Here is a 22,837-nt window from a genome sequence, read left to right on the forward strand (position 1 = left end):
CAACAACAAACCTACAAATTCCAAGTCCTCTATGCTCTCCCTGGTGGCAAGTGAGAAGTGGTCAGAACAAACAGGGCTTGGCCCCCAGCCTACAACTCCATTTCATCATCTGGGTCAGCCACAGGCTAGTGCTACCTTTTTAGAGAAATCAATAACTCAACTATTTACTTTGGTTTCAGAAATAAAACTTATTCATTCATTCAAAACACAAAAAGGGGCTGGAGAGATGGCTCAGAGGTTAAGAGCACTGGCTGCTCTTCCAGAGGTCCTGAGCTCAATTCCCAGCAACCACATGGTGGCTCACAACCATCTGTAATGAGATCTGCTGCCTTCTTCTGGTGCGTCTGAAGATAGTGATAGTGCACTTATATATAATATATAAATAAATCTTTAACACACACACACACACACACACACACACACACACACACACACACACACACAATGTTTAATAAATACTTAGCATTGTGCTAAATATCAGGGAACCAAAGAGTAAGCCCCATCAGGCCCTGTCTGTACTGAACTCACAAAGAGAACTAAGAACTAAACAGACTAAACAGAACTACAGAAAGAGTCAAGGCCATGAAGGGACAGAGGCTGAAAAGACAGGTTATAAAAGGGAAGTGATATCCAAACAAACAATACTGAACTAAGTTAAGACCCAGGAGTGCAGCGTGCAAATGAGCTATGAGTTCTTTTGATGGAGGAAGTCTGGAGCAGTCAAGGAAGTGAGAGAGAGCGGTTGCTCAATTGGGCAACCAGGACAGACAGGAACATGTGAAGCAACATACACTGAAACCATATGCACTGAGCAAACTTCCAGAATAAAAGAGAAACTGGCTTATTCCTGAGCACTCCCACTCTATAGCAATGGTCTCAAAGCAGTTGCATCAGTAAGAGCCCCTAAGGCTCAGGAAACATCAGGGAAGGGGAAGTGGGAAAAGTGTGATAGCCAGGGGATAAGCAGGAATGCTACAACAAGCTGTCTTCATGACATGGCATGGCTGCTGCACCTGTGAGCTCACAGCAGCTGTGGTTTTCTACATTAAGACCTGCACAAAATCAAGCCAGTCAGCATTCCAAATAGGAGGACAGTGGTTATTATCAGCAGTTATTGACAGTTAATGGTTTCTGGGGAAGGAAAAGCTATTTTCTCCAAGTATGTGGCAGCCCTGGCTGGTTGCCCATGTTCTAATGGATGGCCCACATTTATGTGCATGCTGGCAGTACTGATGGACTAGACTCTAGGAGTTGTTGTTTTCTTAAAGAGGACACATGTTGGGTGGGGTCTGGAGGAATGGAAGTAAAGGGTTAGCATGATCAAGATACATTATATAGGGAGTGGAGATGGCTTCAAGATTAAGAGCACTTGTTCTTGCAAAAGACACTGGTTTAATACCCACACCACTCCCAATCTTTAACTTGTTTCATATTTAATATCCTCTGTTGACCTGAGAGCACCAGGCACGAACATGGGGCACTTGCAAGCAAATCACCCACAGATATAAATACAAAAAAAAATTATAGACACATAATATACATGTATGTTAAAGAAATGAAAATTTTCCTAAAATTATCATTTACCCATCAACAAACACAACCAAACAGTACACAGATCAACATTCACCCTCACAGCAATACAATGTTTCCTGATTTTTTTTCCTACTCTATTTCATTTAGAAAGCAAGCTAGGTGCAACTTGCACACCCTCGTTCCTGCTAGACTACTACTGAGTTTAGGCAACATACTGAAACTTTGCTTCTAAACCCTCCCCCCTCAAAAAACAAAACAACACCCAAAAATGCTAACATTTCAAATAACCTACCACTGGCAAACAACTGATTCAAATCTGGCCAGTGGGAGGAAGAAAACCAGGGAGAAGAGGAGGTAAGATGGCTCTGCCTTTGTAGAAGAAGGAGCTACAGATGCTACTGAGGGTCCAAACTGGAAGAAAGCAAAATGGTCGCTGACTTAGCAATGTTGCTGGTAATAAAAACAAGAGCTTTCAGGAGTGATGGGTACATAGATTAGATAGGAAAAGGTGAACAAAAAAGAGACATCTAGATGGGTGAAGGAAACAAATTTATACTTTAATGTCTATAAAGTTTTAGTTCTGTAAGGGAGAACCCAGTCAGTAAAAGGTTTGCCAGGTTTGTGTGAAACCCTTAACTTTGGTCCCTAGAATTCATATACATCTGTAATGGGATCTAATCCCCTCTTCTGATGTGCAGGCAGAACATTGTATACATAGTAAATGAATAAATCTTAATTTATTCTCTTTGTTGTGGCATTCTAGGGAAATGGCCAATCCTCACGAAGCAGATCAAAATCAAGACGGGGGCAGTAAAGCAACTGGTCAAAGAAAAAGTGATGTATGAAAAAGAAGCAAATTAGCAAAAGGTTGAAAAAAATGAAGGCTAAAGATAGTGAAAACTATGCCATTAAGAAGCAAGCAGGAGGGCTAGAGAGATTACTCAGCAGTTAAGAGCACTGGCTGATCTTCTAGAGGTCCTAAGTTTAATTCCCAGCAACCTCTTGACTATTTATATAACAGGATCTAATGACTTCTTTTGGCATGCAGGTATATATGAAGATGAAGTACTCATATACATTTAAAAAGAAAGAACCACGCAACTTCTGCAACTTAATATGCCATTGATATCAATGGGAGGCCTCCCTTTTTCTCAGGGGAAAAGGAGGGAGCATGGGGGAGGTGAGGTTAGAAGGAGAGACTGGGAGGAGAGAAGGGAGGGGAAACTACGATCCAGAAATAAAGCAAATTAATTAATTAATGATAAAAAGAAGAAGCAGGTAGAGATGCTGCAAGAATCCTGGATGATGAGCCTAGATTGCCTAGGGGCTGAACATACCAGTTTTTAGCAGAGAAACTGAGAAAGACTTGAATGGAAGAGGCCAAGAGTATAAAGAAGCATGTGTAATATTGCAATCAGTGAAGTTAGAAGCCTGCAATTTTTCTATACAGTGCGGTTTTTTCCCATTAAATCCTGTGTGTGTGTGTGTGTGTGTGTGTGAGAGAGAGAGAGAGAGAGAGAGCTGTAGAGGAGCCAATGCTCTACAGTCTCTGAGCCACCTCTCCAGCCTCCTGCTTTTCACTTTCTATTTTGAAACATGATTTCATTAAACTGCTCAGGTTGGCCTCTGTGATCCAACTAGTGATTCTCCTGCTTCAGCTTCCAAGTAGCTGAGACTTTAGGCCTGTCTACCCTACCCATCTTTTGTTTGATTGAAATTGGGGGGTCTACGTAGCTCTGACCTTGAACTCATGGTCTTCCTGGTGTTACAGTAATGTGCCACCATTGCCTGCTAGAGGCAGACTAGGTCTAAAGTTCAGTCCTGAGTTCAATCTCCAACACAACCAAACTGGGGTGAGAGAAGTGTTAGGATTTTTTAGATAAGGTTTCACTACATAGCCCAGGTTGACCTCAAAGTCAGCACAATCTTCCTTTACTTTTTTGTTTTATGAGTGTTCTATCGTTATGCACACCTTCGTGCCAAAGAGGGCATCAGATCTCATTACAGATGGCTGTGAGTCACTATATAGTTGCTAGGATTTGAAGTCAGAACCTCTGGAAGAAGATCAGCCAGTGCTCTTAACCCTCTGAGCTATCTCTTTAGCCCTGCCTTAATCTTTCTCCATCAGCCTCCAAGTACTGAGATCACAGGAATGAATCACAGCTTTAAAACAAACAAAACCCCTAAAACATGAGAAAGACTTAGGAAAGACTAAAATAAAGAAATTCATTTAAAAAAGAAAAATAGAAATTTTATCAGGAAGTAGAAGAATTACACTGAGGTGAAAAGGACAGCAGCAAGAACATCTGGCTCCTTGGAGAAGGAATGGGGGATTATGACAATAAGCTGAGACGTTAAACCCAAAGAAGCAAGAGTGGACATGCTATTGTCAGTGGAAGATGACAAAAGAACAGGGGCTGGAGTAGAAGTCAGATAAGGGATGAGCAGCCAAAGAATGAGTTTCACACTGCATGCCTAGAGTGGGGGCAGGAAAGCTGCAAGAAAAACAGATACCTAAAACAGACCTTAGAACCCCTTAGAACTCAAAGGCAAACCTAAGGGTGAGGCTTAGCAGGCTGCCAAGCAGTAAGCACTGCTGAGGTGGAACCCCAGCTCACCCAAATGTGTGATTCTCTAGAGTTCAGCAGCTCGGGCAACGGGGTGCAGTGTAATAAAGGCAAGCATGGAGGTGGCTAGGTCCAGCATGGTAGGGGTTACAGGTAAGCACAGAAGAGACAACTGGAAGAAAGCACTGAGGATGTATGGGGGGAAGGCCTCAAAAGCATATTTGGTCCACTAAAAGGACGGCCAATGGAGAATAACGAGGTGACAATGTCTGCACTATAGACCTCTGAGAAGCCAAAGTAACTGCTTAAAGCCGCACATGACAAAGAGGGTTCCTACTACTTTTTGGAGACAGGACACATTTATAGGAGAGGACATCAGAATGAATAATTGAAAAGCTCAGGAGGGATTCAGTGGAGAACAGAATATCTTGGCCACAGAACAATGGCAGGGGTCAGAAGGGACTCCATCACGTTGTTATAGAATCTTGGCATAATGAGGGCAAGAAACAGACAGTCCACAGACAGGATGAAGGCAAGAGGACCTTCATGTGAGGGTTGTGTTTTCTGTTGTTCAATGTTTGGATTCAAGATGGAAGAAGTAGGAGACAGCAGCACTTGTCAACAGAGGGCATGAGGGGATGACCTGTAGGACCACCAAGCTCTGGAGCAATAGTGAGGAGGACTATTATTTTTACATTTATGTATGTCGTGTTTATGTGTATGTGCATGCACATGTAGAAGTCAAGAGCATCAATTTTGAGTTCTTTCCTTCTGCAATGTCAGTCTGGAAATAAAAACAGGTGGCAACCACACTTAGTAACCAATTGTGTACATGCCAACCCCAAATCACAAGAAAAGTCAGATCCCTGTGGAGCAGGTCTTGAGAAGGGGAGGGGCAGCTGTGATTGTCTGTCTTTGAGGATAGCAGCTGAAACCCAAGAGAGGAATGAACAAGAATGTGGGTGCCAGACGGCAAAGCAGAGAACTTCTGGGACAGGGGAGCTCTGCCTCTGGGTTGCTACTGCAGCTGCAACCTGACAGGGAAAGCAGGAAGCCCCAGCTCACAGTCCAGAATATCCAGGAGTGGCCAGCTGGCCATGCCACACTGACCATCATGTGCACCCAAGTGCTCTTTGCCTGTAAGTCTGGACACACAAGAGAACGCTCACAAAGTGCCCAGGCTTCACCACTTCTCATTTCACACCTCAAGTTCTCTCGAATGCATATGTCTCAATGTCACTGGCTCTGTCTCAGAATCTGGAAAGAAGCCTTTCCAGTCTGGCTACCAAACCTAGGACAATCACTGTCACTTCCTCAGGGCCAAGAATGCCAGTGAGACAACCAGGCAATGATCTGTTTTTTAGAGATGTCAAGACGAGAGGAGGCAGGTGTCTCTACAACAGAGTATCAGAGATTACCTAAGTCTGTGTCTCTCAGGATTACAACCACTGCTTAGAAATTGCCACCACAGACAATTCGACTCCCTACCCTAAGGAGTTAGGAAGCCTTAGTGAGCTGACTCCAACTGGTCCAGAGCCTTTCTTCTGAGAAAAATAAAAGTACAGAAACCAGGCCTGCCAAACCACAATTCAGTAAGGCTGAACACCACCAGTTTACAGCTCATGCAGATGAGAAGGGACTCAGATTACTTACTTGAAATTCATTTTCATTCTGAGCTTGTTCGGATCCCTCTTTATTACAGGACCTCTATGAATGAGAAAAAGCAAACACTTCCGGTGAGATGGAGCACTCTGAGCAGACACTAACTTTGCAACCACAGAATGGGTGTTCACAAAACACTTCAGATATTTAACAAGGGCTTTTGGCCCCCCAGGTAACCAGTGGTCTCCAGCACTTGTACCAAAACCTTCAAATGCTTCATCTTTTTACAAGGAAAGGGATGTACTGCTGAGACCAAATAGCTGTGCCTCTCATGGCTGTCCCCATGTACCTTTCACAATTTCATTGTTAGAGGAAAGTCACTAGAGAGTGCTCTCTTCCAATCGGGCCTTCTAAAGCTCTGCCTGAATTAGCTATGTGGTTCTCTCAAGCGAACCTGCAAAACAGGAATGTCAACACACCTGTGGAGGGCTGCAGGCAGCCGAGAACATGGACAGAGGACAGCACTAAACACGTGATAAAGCTAGGGCGAGCTCTATACGCCTGCCACTGATCAGACTAGCCCTTTGCTCCAACCAGTCGAAGTTCAATCTCAACTGTTCCTCTTGTGAACAGAGGACTGTGCATTTGGCAAAGCCCTAGGATTAGCTGATAACTGACACATTAGGAGCTGCTTTTACATTAGTTTCCTTAATGAAATTGCAAATTACTAGCAACCAGGCTTCTAACAATAACAACAGACTGGATCATCGACTGGGGTTAAGAGCTTGGGCTATTTCTTAAAGCTCCCTCCCCCACCCCCAACTGCTTTTAAACTGAAGCACTGTCTTAATAATAATGGAAAGGGAAAAAAATAAAACCAGAAATATAAGAGTTTTGTCAAAACTATACAGACAGCTGCCTTCAAAACTGTTATCTTACAATTACGTCGGGTTTACTTGAGTCAAACCCAAAAGGAATCCTGTAAAGGAAACCTCCATAAAAGAATTTTAAGCTAACAGATTCTTGAACATCCCATAAAAAACATACCTTGCCATTCCACAGCTTTATCAAAAACACCTGTACCAAGGGTGGAAAGTGTGGACAGGAAAAAAAAATGCCACGTTAAGCAACACCAGCTACTCTAGCAGCATTCAAAGCACCTGTGATAAACAACCGCTCTCACCATCATACCAAATAACATTCCAGTAGACATCTTAATGTGTTTGGTATAAAAGGTACATTTATCTTACTTCTTTATAAAAGCAGACAATATAAACATCCATGTTCATAAAGCTATCTGCAAAAAGCTCCTAACCCTGGTGCTTACACATATGCAATAGTGAACATAACATGCGGGTGAGTACATCTGAAACAGAGCAGTCAGTACAAACACGGTGTGCTATTTTCATTGTGTAATCTGCATTTCTCTGATGAAAATCTAGATGTTACAGGTTAAATCCCGTTACAATGAAAGGTACAAACCCAAAATATACCAGTAGGCCTTGCCTTTTGCGGACAGTGTGTCAACCTGAGGGAAAAGTGACTCAGGATCAGAAAGCTTTACCGCTTCTTACACCCAGAGCACTCTGGCCCTGGCCCCACTGTTTTGGACTCAACACAGCAGTCTATCTCAGAGGTTTGGGGTTTCTAATGAATGATGGGTTCTGCTTTTTTTTTTTTTTTTTTTTTTTTTTTTTTTTTTACTGTTAGTGCTCCCTCAAAGCACAAAAAAGGGAAAAAAAAATCCTGATGCTTTTTTGCTGTGGCTAGTGTAGGCAAGCAAGCACTGCACTGTGCTGTGCTGCAGATGGCAAACATCCTTGGAGTCACCATGGGCCTTAGAGCTGACTGACTAGCTGACTATGCCCAGGATGGGGGAACTGGCTGCATGTGAATCAGGAGACCAAATGGGGCTAAATGTCTTTTTAAAGGTCTTTGTGCTTTTTTTTTCCCAAGGAAAGTTATTAACAAAACAAGTTCTATGGTCTGATAATTACATACTAATACATTGTAGAATGTCAGGACAAATGAAGAATTTTCACATCTTATGAACTTTGCTGTAACGGGATTTGACCTGTACAAAACCCTAAGTAACTATGGTTATTCCTATGCTGTTACTGCTCTAACTGTATCTTAGGGAAACAGTTAACAGGTTGTTAGCTAACAGAAGTCCTTTCCCTGTCTAATGGTGCTCTCCAAAACAAGTCACTTTACCTAAAAATACAAACTAGCTTAGTCCCAGAACCGCTCTTTTTAAACACATTGTTACAATTTTCGGACATAAATTCTATTGCTCCTTTCCCCACACCCACTCACCCCATCCTGTTCCAAGTGGAACCTCTGATTTATACCATAAGAGCACCATCACAAAGACAAGACGGACTTCTGTAGTCCCATGTTCTATTTCCTCAGTACAGAATGAGCTGAAACTCAGGAGAAAGGACAGGAAATCTCCAAGCAGGAAGACAGATGGCCATGAGCTCATGTAAAGGCAGATACTTCCTAAGGTGACCAAGCAGACACCTACTTTATTCCGTGAGAGTCCCAAAGACTGTCCAGACAGAAAACAAATTAGAATTTTAGAAAGTGTATTAATTTCTTTTAGTGACACAATTTTATTTAAGAAAGGTACTAAAATACATTGTTTAAACATTGAATATAACTTTACATTTCTCTCCAACTAATTTGAAAGTTTCCTAAATTTTAACATTAGTTATTTTTATTATCTATCTGTGTGCTGGAAGTCAGAGAACAATCAATCTTTGACAACTGGTTCTCTCCTTCCACTGTGGATTCCAGAGATTCAGCTCAGGCTGTCAGGTTAGCATGGCAAATGCTTTTATTTGCTGAGCCTCTCAATGGCTCTATTTATGTACAGTCTCAATTTTTTAAATTATTCTAAGCTTCTATTTTTAATCATGTGTACATGTGTGTTTGAATGTGGATCTGAACATGTATGTCCAATGACTGTTGAGGCTAGAATGTGTTGGATTCCCTGACCTGGAGTTATATTTGACTGTAAGCCATCATTCGGGTGCTAGGAACTGAGCCTGGGTCCTCTGCACATACTTTAAGTTGTCTTAACCACTAAGTTGTCTCCCCTGTCCCTCTACAGATTTTTTTCTTTTATTGATCTAGTCTTAAAGATAATTTAAAATATAAATTCTGCCAGTTGAGATAAGAGAATAAAAGACTTCCATTTTCACTTTGTCTGTTTACTACTTAGAAGCTACTTGAAAGGAAGCACTATACTTGGTGCCAGGCTTCAAATATTGTTTTATTTTTGTTGTTGTTGTTTGACACAAATCACTTAGGGCTTTATGGGTTTGGTTGGGTTTTATTGTTGTTGGGTGGTTTTGGTTTTTGTTTTGCAGAGCAAACAAATTAAGAAAAAATGATGAAGAACTCTGGAGAGTTCCCAGGAAGTAACACCTTTGGTTTTGTAGCTTAATTTTTTTGTTTGCTTGCTTCCTTGTTTTTTTTCCAAGGCCTTAGCATGCTTTGAAAATTCTCTTCCACTGTCCTTAGCTTGGTTTTATAATTTAAATTAGACTATGAAAGTAACAAATGTTCCTGTTACAGTTTTTCAGGGCCTTGGTAAGAAAATAGAATTTTGTTTTCGGTAGTTAGTGCTAGCACTCAGCGGATCGAACTCAGTGGCAGACTGGTCTACACAGTGAGTTCCAGATCAGTCAGGGCTAGACACTGGGCTGCAAATGCATAAAAAGGGACAAAAACAGGAAAGACAATGTTGGAGAACAGGGTGACAGAGAGCACTGGATTAAATTTGCTACTATGTAACTTTAGGTTGAAAAGCCTATTTAGGGCTGGAGCATCCTCATGTAGCACAGGTGAGGCCTTTGGCTCAATCCCTAGCACTCACATGCATACAAGGTAAAACTTTGAGTTATCTATTATTGCAAACTAGTACAAGGTTCTGACTCTAAACTCACTGAAACCATCACACAGAACAAACTGACTTAACAGATTTTATTTTGGCAAGTTCTTAATAAAAGACTCCTCAATTAATGAGAAGAATGGATTTGACTAAACTCCAGCAAAAAAAGGCTCATATAGCACATTGTTGTGCTCTGAGTCTGGGCCCAGGAGAGTTTGTATATAAAACTAAACTAGTGAATTAGTAAAATGCATAGAGAAGGTACGAAATGACAATTATTCAGAACATTTACAATGTCTTTTTTTTTTTAATTTTGTGTGTGTGTGTGTGTTTGTGTGTATGCATGTGTTAAGTGTTCACGGGGGTCAGGTGTTGGATTCCTTACAACTGGAGTTACAGGGAGTTGTGAGCAGCCAAGTGAGCTTAACCACTGAACCATGTTTCCAGCCCCATAACCTCTTTTAAACAAATCTCTATAAAATATAAACTATAGCCTTTTTAAATGGCCTGGGACTTAAAGTGGTGATGCTACATGCCTTCAATTTAATTTAATCCCAGTACTTGGAAGGCTGAAGCAGGCAGATCTCAGAGTCTAAGGCCAATCAGGTCTACAGAATGAGTTCCAGGACAACCAGAGCCATGTAGAAGAACCCTATCTTGAAAAACTAAAAGAAAGAAAGAAAGATAGAGATGGGGGCGGGGGAAGGAGGGAAGAAAAAAGAAAAGGAAAAGAAAAAAAAGAAAAGAAGAGAAAGAAGAGAAAAGAGTAAACCTAACTAAATAAAAGCCAACACCCAGCAGGACTAAGTAGAACCTGAGCATCTTCTGGTCTATAGTCTACCAGGATCCCAGGAGAGAAGAAACTACCTCTCACTGAGTACCAGAAGCCCTTACTGTGCAGCCCAGGCCTGGTTTTGAAGACTTGAAGTCTTTACCCCAGTTCACCAACCACACTCAATTCTGGGTGACAAATCTTTTGTTGTTGCTTGGTTTTTTAATGTTTTTGAGAAAAGATCTCAGTATGTTCATCGATGGCCTAGACCTTAAGGATCTTCCTGCCTCCTGCCTTCTGAAGGCTGAGATTAGAGGCCTGCTCTATTATGTCTGCCAAGAGACATCCTAACATGGAAGCAGCACCATAATCCTGCAGTCCCTACTACTAATTAATGTTACTGTTCTGTCTCAGGTGAGGCTAGGAAAAACAAAACAAAACAACAACAAAAAACTAAACAAACCAGAGTTGGGGCTCTCTCACAAAGGCATGAGACTCACCTAACATGTTTTTACTTTTTATTTGCCATTGCTCTGTATGTGTACATGTATGTGCATGAATGTAGATGTTCACAATTCCTTCTGTCCCTTTGGCAGTCAGAAGACAATTTTCAGGAGTCATTTGTCTCCTTCCATCATGGGTTTTGGAGATCAAACTCATTTCAACAAGCTTGTTAGAGACTGCTTGTACTCACTGACTCATTTGCTGGCCTTCAACATTTTGTAACACATGTGCTTCTCAGTATTATCATAGCGCATAGCCTTCCATGGTCTCAATGGTAAAATAAAGGAAAACATTTTTGTTTTTTTCCAGCACTGTAAAAATACATTAGAGGGGGGCTGGAGAGATTGCTCAGTGGTTAAGAGCACTGAACTGCTCTTCCAGAGGTCCTGAGTTCAAGTCCCAGCAACCACATGGTGGCTCACAACCATCTGTAATGAGATCTGATGGCTTCTTCTGGTGTGTCTGAAGACAGCTACAGTGTACTTATATATAATAAATAATTAAAAATCAACATTGGCAAGTGGAAGGCAGAAACTGGAGGCTCCTTTCAGCATATTCTCGGAGTTCAGGTCTTTTCCAGTCAACCTGGTGACTGACCTAAGGATTCTTGTATTTCCAAGGGTTGTAAGCAACTTTTCCCAAGAGTTTTCCCTCTCTGATTTGGCATATTTCCAAGTTAAGTCAGCACTGCTGGGCTTCATACAGGAAATGGCACCCAGTACTGAGGGTGAAGAGGAATGTCTATGCCCAACTTTATCCCCATTCTCAACAGATTTAAGTACATGGTGTGTTGGAGCTAAAGGAAGAACCTGAGTACTTCATCCTCAAATTGAAGCCATGAATTTTGAAGATTATTAAATGTCATTTTCTACTGAGGAAACAGAAGATAGGGGTCTGGTTTGCCTTGGACAAAAAAAAAAGCAAACGAAAACGGTGGTATTTCAATATATAACATTCTGAAATCTTAATCACTGCACCTCTTTAAGCACAGAACAAACTGTAGCTGCTGCTACTTAACAAGCATTACAATTTTCTTTTTAAAAAGCATTTTTTTGAATCCAAACTCTAAATAAAGAAATGAAAGCTGTAGAGAATGCTCCAACTTCAGAGATCTCATACTATACCGTGAATCGTGTCTGTCACCTGGAAACCAGAGTGCTCCAGGCACGATCGCATGGACAAGCCTGCAGCAGAGAACACATGCACACAGCTAAAGTGGTACATTACCCCCCACACCCTTCACTCCCCCAATACATTCCTTCCCAGAGAGGGGTGGGCTGTGGTCAAGTCATCATTCCAGAGACCAGATCTGCATTGGCTTTGTGCTAAAATCCCAAACATTTATGACCAGCAAGACAAAAAACACTTTGAATACGCCAAAATTAGACAGTCAGTCTGTGGTTTATTTAGTTACCAAAAGGCACCAAAGCAGGTATTGAAGGATAATAGGTAGTGATTTCGCAACTACATCTGGAGAGCATTAACTGAGAAATGCTAGTGGATGCCCATGATGGGAGCATTTCACTTCTGAGAATGAGGTTCCAGCTGCCTCAGAAACAGATGTAATTACACTGTTCTTGAAGCACAGGGGATCTTTGTTAACCAAACATCTTGAACTCATAATGACATTAATGTAACAAGGAAAAGATGGCAGTTCCCAGACCTCAATGCCAGGGTCTGGCTTTCCACCCATCACTGCACAAAGTATGATCTGAATTCTTCACAGAAATATTCATAGGCAACTGATTTCTCAGTACCCGATAGTTCTGTACTGATTATCTATAAGCTACTCTTACTGTGGTTTAATTTTTTAAACTGTAGTTAAGAGAAAATAAGAAGACATTGTATTTTCTTCTGAACTCAAAAGGGATACTGTTCTAAATGATAATCTTTGGATGAGTTATACATATCTGCTTTGTGCCTTGATACCTTTATTTATATTATAGTTAGTATTCAAACAAGCAGTGATATTAGCCTTCTGTTATTTCTGCAGACATTACAGAAGGAGCTCTTGATATGTTTCAGACACCCATACTCAGGCTGTCCACAGTGGTAAGGCCAGTCTTGATGTTCATGCAGAGGGTCTGCCTCACAGTTATGGTTCTGACACAGGGCAGACAAGGCACCCTCTGAGCCTTCTGCCAACTGGAATAACTGACACCACACGGACAATACATACTGACATTTGTGTCTTCACAATTCATGATAAAAAATCTAGTTATTTGTAGTGAGCTAAACTATCTTTGCTAAAGGATGCTGCAGAGCTCATGTTTCCTCCCAGTATCAGAAAGAAAACACTCAAGTTACATTGATATCTGGCTCTAGAAGTCTAAGCTCTCTTCTAATAATTTTATTATCATCCAAAGTGGAAAAGGCTGAACTATTTAATTTTCAAATTTTCTATTAAATGACTTTAGTTCACAGTAATTTTATATTTGAGCTTTGTTTTCATCATCTACCCAATAAAAACAACTTCTTCATTAAAATAGATGTTAGGCTATGTAAAGCCACTAAATTGTGCTGCCATGTTAAAAACAACTCAGTATGTTCATGTTTCAAAATTTCCTACAAATATTGCACAGTGTGGGGACCTTGTCTCATCTTGTGCTCATATTTTCAAAAGAAACTATTCTTAGCCTTTTTAAACACAGGACTTTTACATATGCCCATAAAACCCACAGAAATCCTAAACAGAACCTGAAGACACAATTGGGAAGTTTGCTTATTTCTCATTTAATAGAGAATAAAGGAAATAGGAAGAGACATATTTTGAGGGACAAACTGTGGGCCTTAACCAAGTCAGAGGGTTAATCCAGGTGACCCAGTGTTACCTCTTGGTTTTCTTGTACTAACCCTTAGAACTGCAGAGAGCAGTCATTTCCCTGTGACTATAGGAATAAAGGACATTAGAATCTCAAAATACCAGGGTGAGAAATGAAAAGGCTAAGAAGCAGCTAGATATTCTAAACCAAACAGTTATGGATCAAAGAATGAGCTTAAGAAATATTTCCATTTAGTATCTGAAAGTTCAAAATGCTTAAAGCAAGAACGGGAAAAGGGAAAGGAAGGACAAACTAAATTAAATCAGTCCTACAATTAAGCAAAATATCAAAAAAATTCTGAAAAATAAGTAAGCCTGCCATTATGTGTAGTAGTCGTCAATTAATATTCTTCAAGGAGAGGGAAGGTATGACCCTTAAAGGCTACTATGGCACTTACAAAGCTGGCTGGGGAGACACTTCATTTGTGTCTCGATAAACACACAAAAGATAGGGGCTTCCATTATGTAGTAGAGATTTTAAAACAAGGAGAAAAACAGAGTTTGAATCCTCCTATGATTTAAGCATTCCTTTAGTGCAGAGGTTTACTAAAGCAATGGGATGTATTGTTTACTAAGGTAATGATACTCCTGTTTTTCTCAACTACATGTAAAATTGACAGTTTATTATGAATGTTGGCAAGGTTGTTATTGTGATAATAACAAACCCCTCACCATAGACCTTAAGTATTTCCTTCCGGGACAGTTCAACTCATTCCAAAAAGCCTAATTTGAAAGTTCTAAAAGAGAAAAAGTAAAATAAATTTAAAACTGTTTTTTAAAAAAAACTGTCTGCAAAGAATTAAAATCCATGGTATAGCCCTGGCATGGTGCTGTGGAAACTCGACCTAAATTTCTGGGCTTGGCTCTCATCTGTGTGTTTCTCAGCTTCCTTTCTACTCTCTCTCCTACTACAGCCATAGTATCTCCAATGGCCAATAGCTATTAGTATCCAAAACTACAGGCTGGCAGCAAATATCCCTGTTAGACCCTTCAGAGTTTGATAACTCCACTTCTCTTCAGAAAATAAATAAATAAATAAGTAAATAAAATAATGCAATTTGGGTGGCTGAAGAGATGGCTCAGCAGTTAAAAGCACTGACTGCTCTTCCAGAGGTCCTGAGTTCAATTCCCAACAACCATGTGGTGGCTCACAACCATCTGTAATAGGATCCAATGCCCTCTTCTGGTGAGTCTGAAGACAGCTATAGTGTACTCACACAATAAATAAATAAATAAATAAATAAATAAATAAATAAATAAATAAATAAATAAATAAACAAATCTTCTTTAAAAATGCAACTTAAAGCTGTAAATTCATGACTTTACTATTTAAACTTCAGTAGCAAAACTGCACATAAGCTAAGTATATTAATTATATGAAAATAAGAATTCTCAACTATGAAACAAATGAAAAACCCTTTTCTGTCAAAAAATGTTTTACTTTCTATTACATCAAATATGAATCTGCTTGGCATATGCTTGCTCCCCCCTCTTCTTTCCTTTTATTGTTTTGTTTTGTTTCATTTTGTTTCTCTGTGTAACCCTGGCTATCCTGGACTCATTTTGTAGACCAGGCTGGCCTCAGACCTCAGAGATCGGCCTGCCTGTCACCCAAGTGCTGGGATTAAAGGCTTGTGTCACCTCTGCCCAGCCTGGTATATGGTTCTTATTTGCTAAGAAACCACATGCATCTTTCTACTCAGAGGTTGGCAAGCATGGTCTCTACCTACTATAGCGGGATGTCACTTTAGGGATGGAAGATGTTTTAACATTTTCCTAATTACAAAAAAAAAAAAAAAAACCAAAAACCTGGAGAAATGTACCTCTTCCCAAATTCAAAATGGTCTGTTTGTAAAATATATTTACTCTATTAGATGGTAAGAGTTAATTCTACCTTAAATAGTTTTAACTATTCTGCTATCTAAATTTTTTCTTACATCCAATTCAGTGTATTCACTGTCGCTGCTCATGTGCTAAAGCGCACACATAGAGAGGTCAGAGGACAGTTTCCAGGAGTTGATTCTCTCCTTCTACCATGTAGGTCTCAGGGATTGAACTTGGGTCACCTGGCACCAGGCACCTTTACCTGCTGAGCCATCTTGCTAGCCCACATTCTGCTATTCATTTTTGAGTTGCCTCTAATAGTATGTGTGTGTTTCTCAAAAATAAACTGAGGCATAGAATTCTGTTTGGAAAAGAAAAAAAAAAAAAACACTGTTTCCATCCCAGACTCTTGCATTGTCTTAACTAATTTAAGACTTCTAGACTGTTTCAATTCCAAGTTGGTTTCTGCAAAGTGGCTAGCACTCACACAAAGTTCAGCTCTCCAGTAGACTAACTTTCAACTACATATGACAGTATCAATTTGAACAGAATATAAATTCAGTTCATCAGCCACATTTGTCACATTTCAAGTACTTAACATTCACATGTACTAGTGGTGACAATCATATCAGACAAACTGTCAAGAACAGCTGAAGAACATTTCAAAACTCTAATTACTGCAGCAAGGTCTAGGCATGGCAGCTCAGGCCTATAATCCCAGTATTATAAATTGGAGGCCAAGATAAGGGCACTGCTGTGACCTTGAGAGTGGCCTGCTTAGCCTACAGTGTGGAGATCCTGTCTCAAAAACAAAATCAAAGTTTTAGTATAACACATGGAAGAACATACTATGAATATTTAAAATGCTTCTACTGGGGCTAGAGAGATGGCTCAGTGGTAAAGGACACTGCTCTTCCAGAGAACCTGGGTTCAAATTCTAGCATTCACATGACAGCTCACAACATCCTTAAAACTCCAGTTTCAGGGGATCTACTACCTTCTTTTATCTCCTTGGGCACTAGGCACATACCTAGTGCACATAAATGCAGAAAAATATACTCATACACATAAAATAATACTTTTTTTAAAAAAGAAAATGCTTCTACTTAAGTTGTGTGTAGAAAATGAGTCAACTATCAGATTAAATTTAACATAAGTGATTTCAGCAGCTATTTATTTAAAAGTACTGCTGAAATTTAAAAATGCTTTAAAAGATCAAGAATGGAACATATCAGACTGACAGTGATACTCAAAGGAAAAAAATTTAACACTGATTCATTAAATGTGCCTAAAGGATACCAATTATTTCAAAAACTATGCTTTAAAAAATTGTTACTTTTGGGCTAGAGAGATGACACAGTGGTTGAGAGCACTGATGATCTTCTAGAGGTTCAGAGTTCAATTCCCAGCACCTGTATGGCAGTTTAAAGTTCTATAACTCCAGACCCAGAGGATCTGATGCCTTCTCTGGCCTTTAAAGGAACCAGGCATGCAAGTGATGCACAGACACACATGCACGCAGAGCATCCATACACACAAAATAGATTTAATGAACAAAGCAAAACTACAATTTGGTAGCAAGCCTAGTGGTATGTGGCTGTAATCACAGAATGCTGGAGGCCAAAGCAGGAGGATCTCAAGTCTAAGACCAGTTTGGATTAAGATAGTGAGTTCCAGGCCATCAGGGGCTACAGTGAAATTCCTGCCTCAAAAAACCACAATAAATAAAATATAAAGATTATTAATCTAACAAATTCAAAGCTTTAAAGAACTCTCAGAGAAATGTTAATAATTCACCTGCACTAAGGTCACCTGTTATACTTTGTTAACTATAACATTCTTTAAAATTCAAACAATTCAAACAGGATGCTAGTAATTGCACATACTTTGAGTAAGAACAGTTGCTCTTGCAGAGAACCTAAGTAAAATTCCCAGCACCTATATAGTAGCTCACAACCATTTTAACTCCAGTCCTAGGGGATGATACAGTTGCTCTTGCAGAGAACCTAAGTAAAATTCCCAGCACCTATATAGTAGCTCACAACCATTTTAACTCCAGTCCTAGGGGATGATACCCTCTTCTGGCCTCCACAGGTACTACATGCACATGGTAGACAGACACACAGGCAAACAACCATATGCATCAAATCAAAGTATTTTAAATAAAAATTGTACATACAGAATATTGCTGATTAGGTCTAGAATACCTTCCCCATGTTAAAATTTATCATCTAGGAATGAGCTGAAAAGTTCAATGTAGAAATCACTATCAAAGTCAGGTCAACCTTATGATTTCTCTAGTGTCCTAGTTTACTAATTAATATTAGATTAAAAAACAAGAAGTGATAGACTGTAAACAATAAGCCAAGTGTGCAGCCCAATTAAAATAAAAGCAGTAAGTATCTTTAGTACATGTCTACAGTATTTAGAAGGCCTTTGCAGGTATCTTAGGAAAGAGTGAAATGTCAATGGACCAACCCCTCCCAGGTGAACCCTGAACTCACCATCTTTAAGATTGCCCCATACAGTCGCAAGAGCACTTTCCGAGGTTCATCACCAACACTGGCTATGGAGTCTGGTAAGGAGCACAGGAACAGCATGTTACTGAGACCGCCCCTGTGAAAGAATACACAGAAGGAAAAGCTCAGTCATTCTTCCTGGGTGAATAAAGACAAGTTCACAGATACTCATCTGAATCTTGGTATGTTCTTTAATGATATTTGAAATGTGGACTCCCATTTTCAAACAAGTAAGTGCAATTAAACAAATCCTCAATCCGGTTTTTCTAGAGTTGGGACCACTGAATCACCCTTGTGTACCTTAAAAGTGAGAAGGACCTAGAAAGAAGCCTCTTAGCACTAAGAATGGGAATGCTCAGATGCCTCTATGCAAATCAATATTTTCTAGCCTACTACTTCCATTATATTATCCCGATCACTATCAAAATCTTTGGACAATTTTTTTTTCCATTGGTAGAGTGCTTGCCACTGAATAGATGTGGAGATCAGAGGACAACCTGGCAAACCTAGTGCTGTCCTTCTCATGAGGTGGGTCTCAGGGAGCACTCATGTTAGCAGGCCTGGAGGTAAGTGACCTTGTCCAGTGATGGCTCCTTGCCCAGCTAAGACAATCTTAAGACTTCTCCAGGGCTTTTAAATTTGGTGTGTGAGTCTGAGACTTAACTATTTTATGCTAAGGTTAGTTAAAAAACCAATCATTTTTAACTAAGTAAGTCTTTAAAAGAAAAAACAACCTACAACATTAGGAACTTTCAGGAGATAATAGTAACCTACAGTCTATATTCAGCTCTCGCTGCTAAACCCAAAAGCAAATTACAAGGCCCTTTAAACAGCAAACAAAGGCAAATCAACTGCTCTGACTGGAGAAGACTGAGGACAGAGACAGTTATTAAAATAAACAGATGACACAAAATTCTGTACAATTATGAATTACAGATAAAAGGGACTTCAACTGTAGTTCCCTAATTCCTATTCTGATTCCCATTCAAGATCTAAGAACCCCAAGTTGGCCTAGAACTATCTCCAGGTATATACCACCATACCCAGTTTGATGTTTCCCCCCCTTAATTGGCTTTAAACTTCTAAATATTCCTTTATAACTGTACTCAGTTTAGGCTTGTTTGTTTTGATTAGGTTTTTTAAGACAGGGCATCATGTATACCAGGCTGGCTTTGAACTCCTGATTCTCCTGATAAAATAACTCTCACCTCCCAAAGAACCAGGGATTATTGTCAGCTGGAACACACCTAGCTGAAAAAGGTTTTCAGCAGGGTGCTACAAACAATCCTCAATGTCTAGAAATGGCAGCAAGAGTATAGGGTTATTCCCAGAAGACAAGGCAGTTCTCACTTTGGTTAAAAAACCCAGAAAGGAGTCGCCAGGGAGAAGAACAAGTGCTTTCCTCTTCCCAAACTAAGCTGGGGTAGTGCCTCCCTCTTCTGGGCTTATCACAAATCCCCACCATATGCAGCTACAGGCAACAGGGGCTTCTGACTAAAAAGCAACAGGACAAGCCCTTGTTTTTCTTCCTGTCACATACTCTCCAAAGCTTAGTCAAATAAATGCCAGTACAGATGAACTACTGTTCTAAACTGTGTGACTCGACTCCAATTTTGTCTTCATATTCACAAAAGGCAGGCACACTAGCAGAGCCAAAAACAAGCTCACAATTCAGACACCCTCGGTCTATTGTGTTACCTGCAGTCTTCGTTAGGCAACCCACTGCAATGAATAAGCTATCTGTTACAGCTTGATGTTAGTCAAAATGAGTGAAATAGGGTCATTTCCCCAACAGCCTAAGAACTATGAGAAACTAACCAAGAAAAAAACAGTGACCAGTGAGTCAAATCCTATGACTGGCAACAAGATCTGCTGCCAACAAAGGCCTTAGAAATGACAGTTAAAATGCAACTGCCATATAAAATTATCAAAAACATCCTAAGTAAAAATCTAGATACTATTTCTCAAGAACTCCAAAACCTTAAACCCACAAACTTATCAGCATCGTGTATAGCATTTTACAATAAACACGAGTCCCAATACAGTATAGCAAGCACAAGATACTGAAGTAAAAAACAAAACAAAATAAAACAAAACAAAAACAAACCACCAGCATAACCAGTAAGATACCAAAGAGCAGCAGAGCCAGTAGATCTCTCTGAGTTCTAAGCCAGCCAAGAATTCATAATAAAGAAAAAAAATTACTCTTGGGTTACATTTGTAACAACTGGATTTTTGTTTTCTTTTGTTGGGTGTTCAATCCCACAATAAATAGCTAAATAAGTAAGTAAATAAATGGATTTGAAAGTATGCATACAGATGACTCACAGAGTTTACTGGCCTGGAGTCATCACTGTGAACATATCACATATCCCACAGGGAAAAAGGGCAAGAGGATACATAGAGAGAAACTCATATGTGAATGGATTCCAGATTATATTATTAAAATACTTTTGAGTCTTATAATCTTATTTTTTCTTACCTCACACTTTCTCTTTAAAAATATAGTGTTGGGGGCTGGAGAGATGGTTAAGAGCACTAACTGCTCTTCCAGAGGTCCTGAGTTCAGTTCCCCAGCAACCACATGGTGGCTCACAACTATCTATTACGAGATCCAAAGCACTCTTCTGGTGTGTCTGAAGATAGCTGCAATGTACTCGTATAAATAAAAATAAATATTCAAAAAAAAATATAGTGTTGGTGGCACTGGCCTTTAATCCCAGTGTTAGATTTCAGGTGGTACATACATCCAGAAATAAGCACATGCTGGCCTACCAAAGCATTTCTAATAGTCAGATAAAAGCCAGCATTCCTCCAGAACTTGTAAAATAGGTTCTTGTCACCCAAAAAGGAGTAATTTCCCTTGCATCTAGCAGAAGCCATGTAAAAGCTGGCTTATACTTATATAGAATTTCAGTGTGCCTCTGTCAAGATGAAGGGCAGAGACAGAAGAATCCCCAAAAGCTCATGGGTCAGTTGCCTAGTATATGCAATGAAGAAACCCTGCCTCAAAGGTAAATGTTGAGGTCCAACCTGAGGTTGTCCTCTAAACTCCATATATGTGCTATAGAATGTGCCTGTAGGGTGGGTGTATGTGTGTGTGTATTTATACATTTCAAAGATTTTCAAAGACGAGCCAGCAAGCTGGCCCTTCTTGATCCTCCCCTATCCTTAAGACTCCCTTCAGCTCAGGGCTTCCCTCCCCAGGTATTTACTCTCCTTATAATCCACATAATGTGTTCAACCTGTGTTCTTTCAGTCCTCATAAAAATAGTCCTGGTCTGCTTCCTTTGCTCTGCACTGCACCCACTTGCATATATCCAGCACTCGAAAGGTTGAGGCAGGCAAGCGTCTTTGAGTCCCAGAATAAACAGGTCCTTGTCTTTCTGTCTCTGACACGTACATACAAGCATGCACACATAAGACACTGAGCACAAGGCTTTCATTATCTAAAGCTTTCTGCAAAGTTCCTTAGTTCAGTCACACAGCACTTAATATATTTTGAATACTTCCCAAGACTTTTGGCTCAGATGTCTCTCATTCCTGTATTTCCTAACAAATACTCTAAAACACCAAAATATTGCCAGCCATCGATCTGGTGACTTTAGTTCCAGCACTCAAAAAGGTTCAGCCCTCAGAAGGCAGAGGCAGGAATATCTCTATGAGTTTGAGGCCACTCTGGTTTTATATATCAAGCTCTAAGACAGTCAGGGCTACCTGGTGAAACTCTGGTTTTCATTCATGGAAGGACAAAGTGTGCTCTACTGACTTCATGCATCATTTCACCTTAAAGAACTCGAGTTTTGGGCTGGAGAGATGGCTCTGCAGTTAAGAGCATTGTCTGCGTTAATTCCCAGCAACTACATGGTGGCTCACAACCATCTCTAATCAGGTCTGATGCTCTCAGGTGCACATGCAGATAAAGCACTCATATACATTAAATAATAAATCTTTTAAAACTAGTATGATCTTATTTAAAAAAACAAAAACAAACAAACAAACAAACAAAAAAACCTAGAATTTCAACCAGAGGCCTTTAATCCCAGTACTTGGAAAGCGGAGGCAGGTAGATCTCTGTGAGTTTGAAACTACTCTGGTCTACTGAGCAAGTTCCAGGATAGCCAGGAAACCATGTCTCGAAAAACAAAACAAATAAAAAAAAACTCAAGAATTGGCTAGCTTGCTTCATTCTCCCAACTTGTCCTTCTCAAGACTTCAGGAGAGAAAGAAAAAAAAAAAAAAAAACCAGCTTGTTCCCTGTGGGAGGTAAATAGAGACCTGTCTTCTGACTTCAAAGGCAGTGTCAGCTCAAGGGCAACAAATACCAATCTCCCAGGAGACTTAAGAGTGGGGACTGATTCCCACACACAGCAACAAAACCCCAGCTGGAACATGAGGAGAAAACAAGATGGCCTTCAGCAGCTGCAAACAAATAATGCCCTTCTGTCTCATTCAAAGCCCTTCAGAATGAGACACTACACCACTGCTCTTAAATCATTGTTCACTCTCAGGCACAGGGAGCCTGTCACCTTGGGGTCAAATACAGGCAGTTTCTCAAACCTTGGCAGCCTACTTACCCTTCTTACGAATCACTGGACACATTCAAGTCAGGCTGGCTAAGAAAACTGCTTTTCATGTTTGGCTGCTCTGAAAAGTTTACACAGATGACACTTATCTTCCATATATAAAAGGAATGAAATCTGATGAAATACTGGCACCAAACTTTCACAGTGACCATGACTTACTTATTCCATATCACAGGTCCTACATTCAAACATCCTTGAGCATCTGGAAGAC

The 22,837-nt window shown here is 40.1% G+C and overlaps 1 protein-coding gene across 1 annotated transcript in view; it reads right to left on the reverse strand.

Moving 5' to 3' along the window:
• Positions 1-22,837, reverse strand: part of CHKA (choline kinase alpha) — a 44,830-nt gene that overhangs the window by 13,818 nt on the left and 8,175 nt on the right. The window contains exons 2-3 of the mRNA XM_080911486.1: positions 18,026-18,137; positions 5,754-5,807 (exon numbers count right to left, since the gene is read on the reverse strand). Of these exons, the coding sequence (XP_080767612.1) occupies positions 5,754-5,807; positions 18,026-18,137 (166 nt within the window). The remainder of the gene's footprint in view (positions 1-5,753; positions 5,808-18,025; positions 18,138-22,837) is intronic.

This window comes from Micromys minutus, assembly GCF_963924665.1.
Source record: "Micromys minutus genome assembly, chromosome: 2".
NCBI lineage: Eukaryota > Metazoa > Chordata > Mammalia > Rodentia > Muridae > Micromys > Micromys minutus.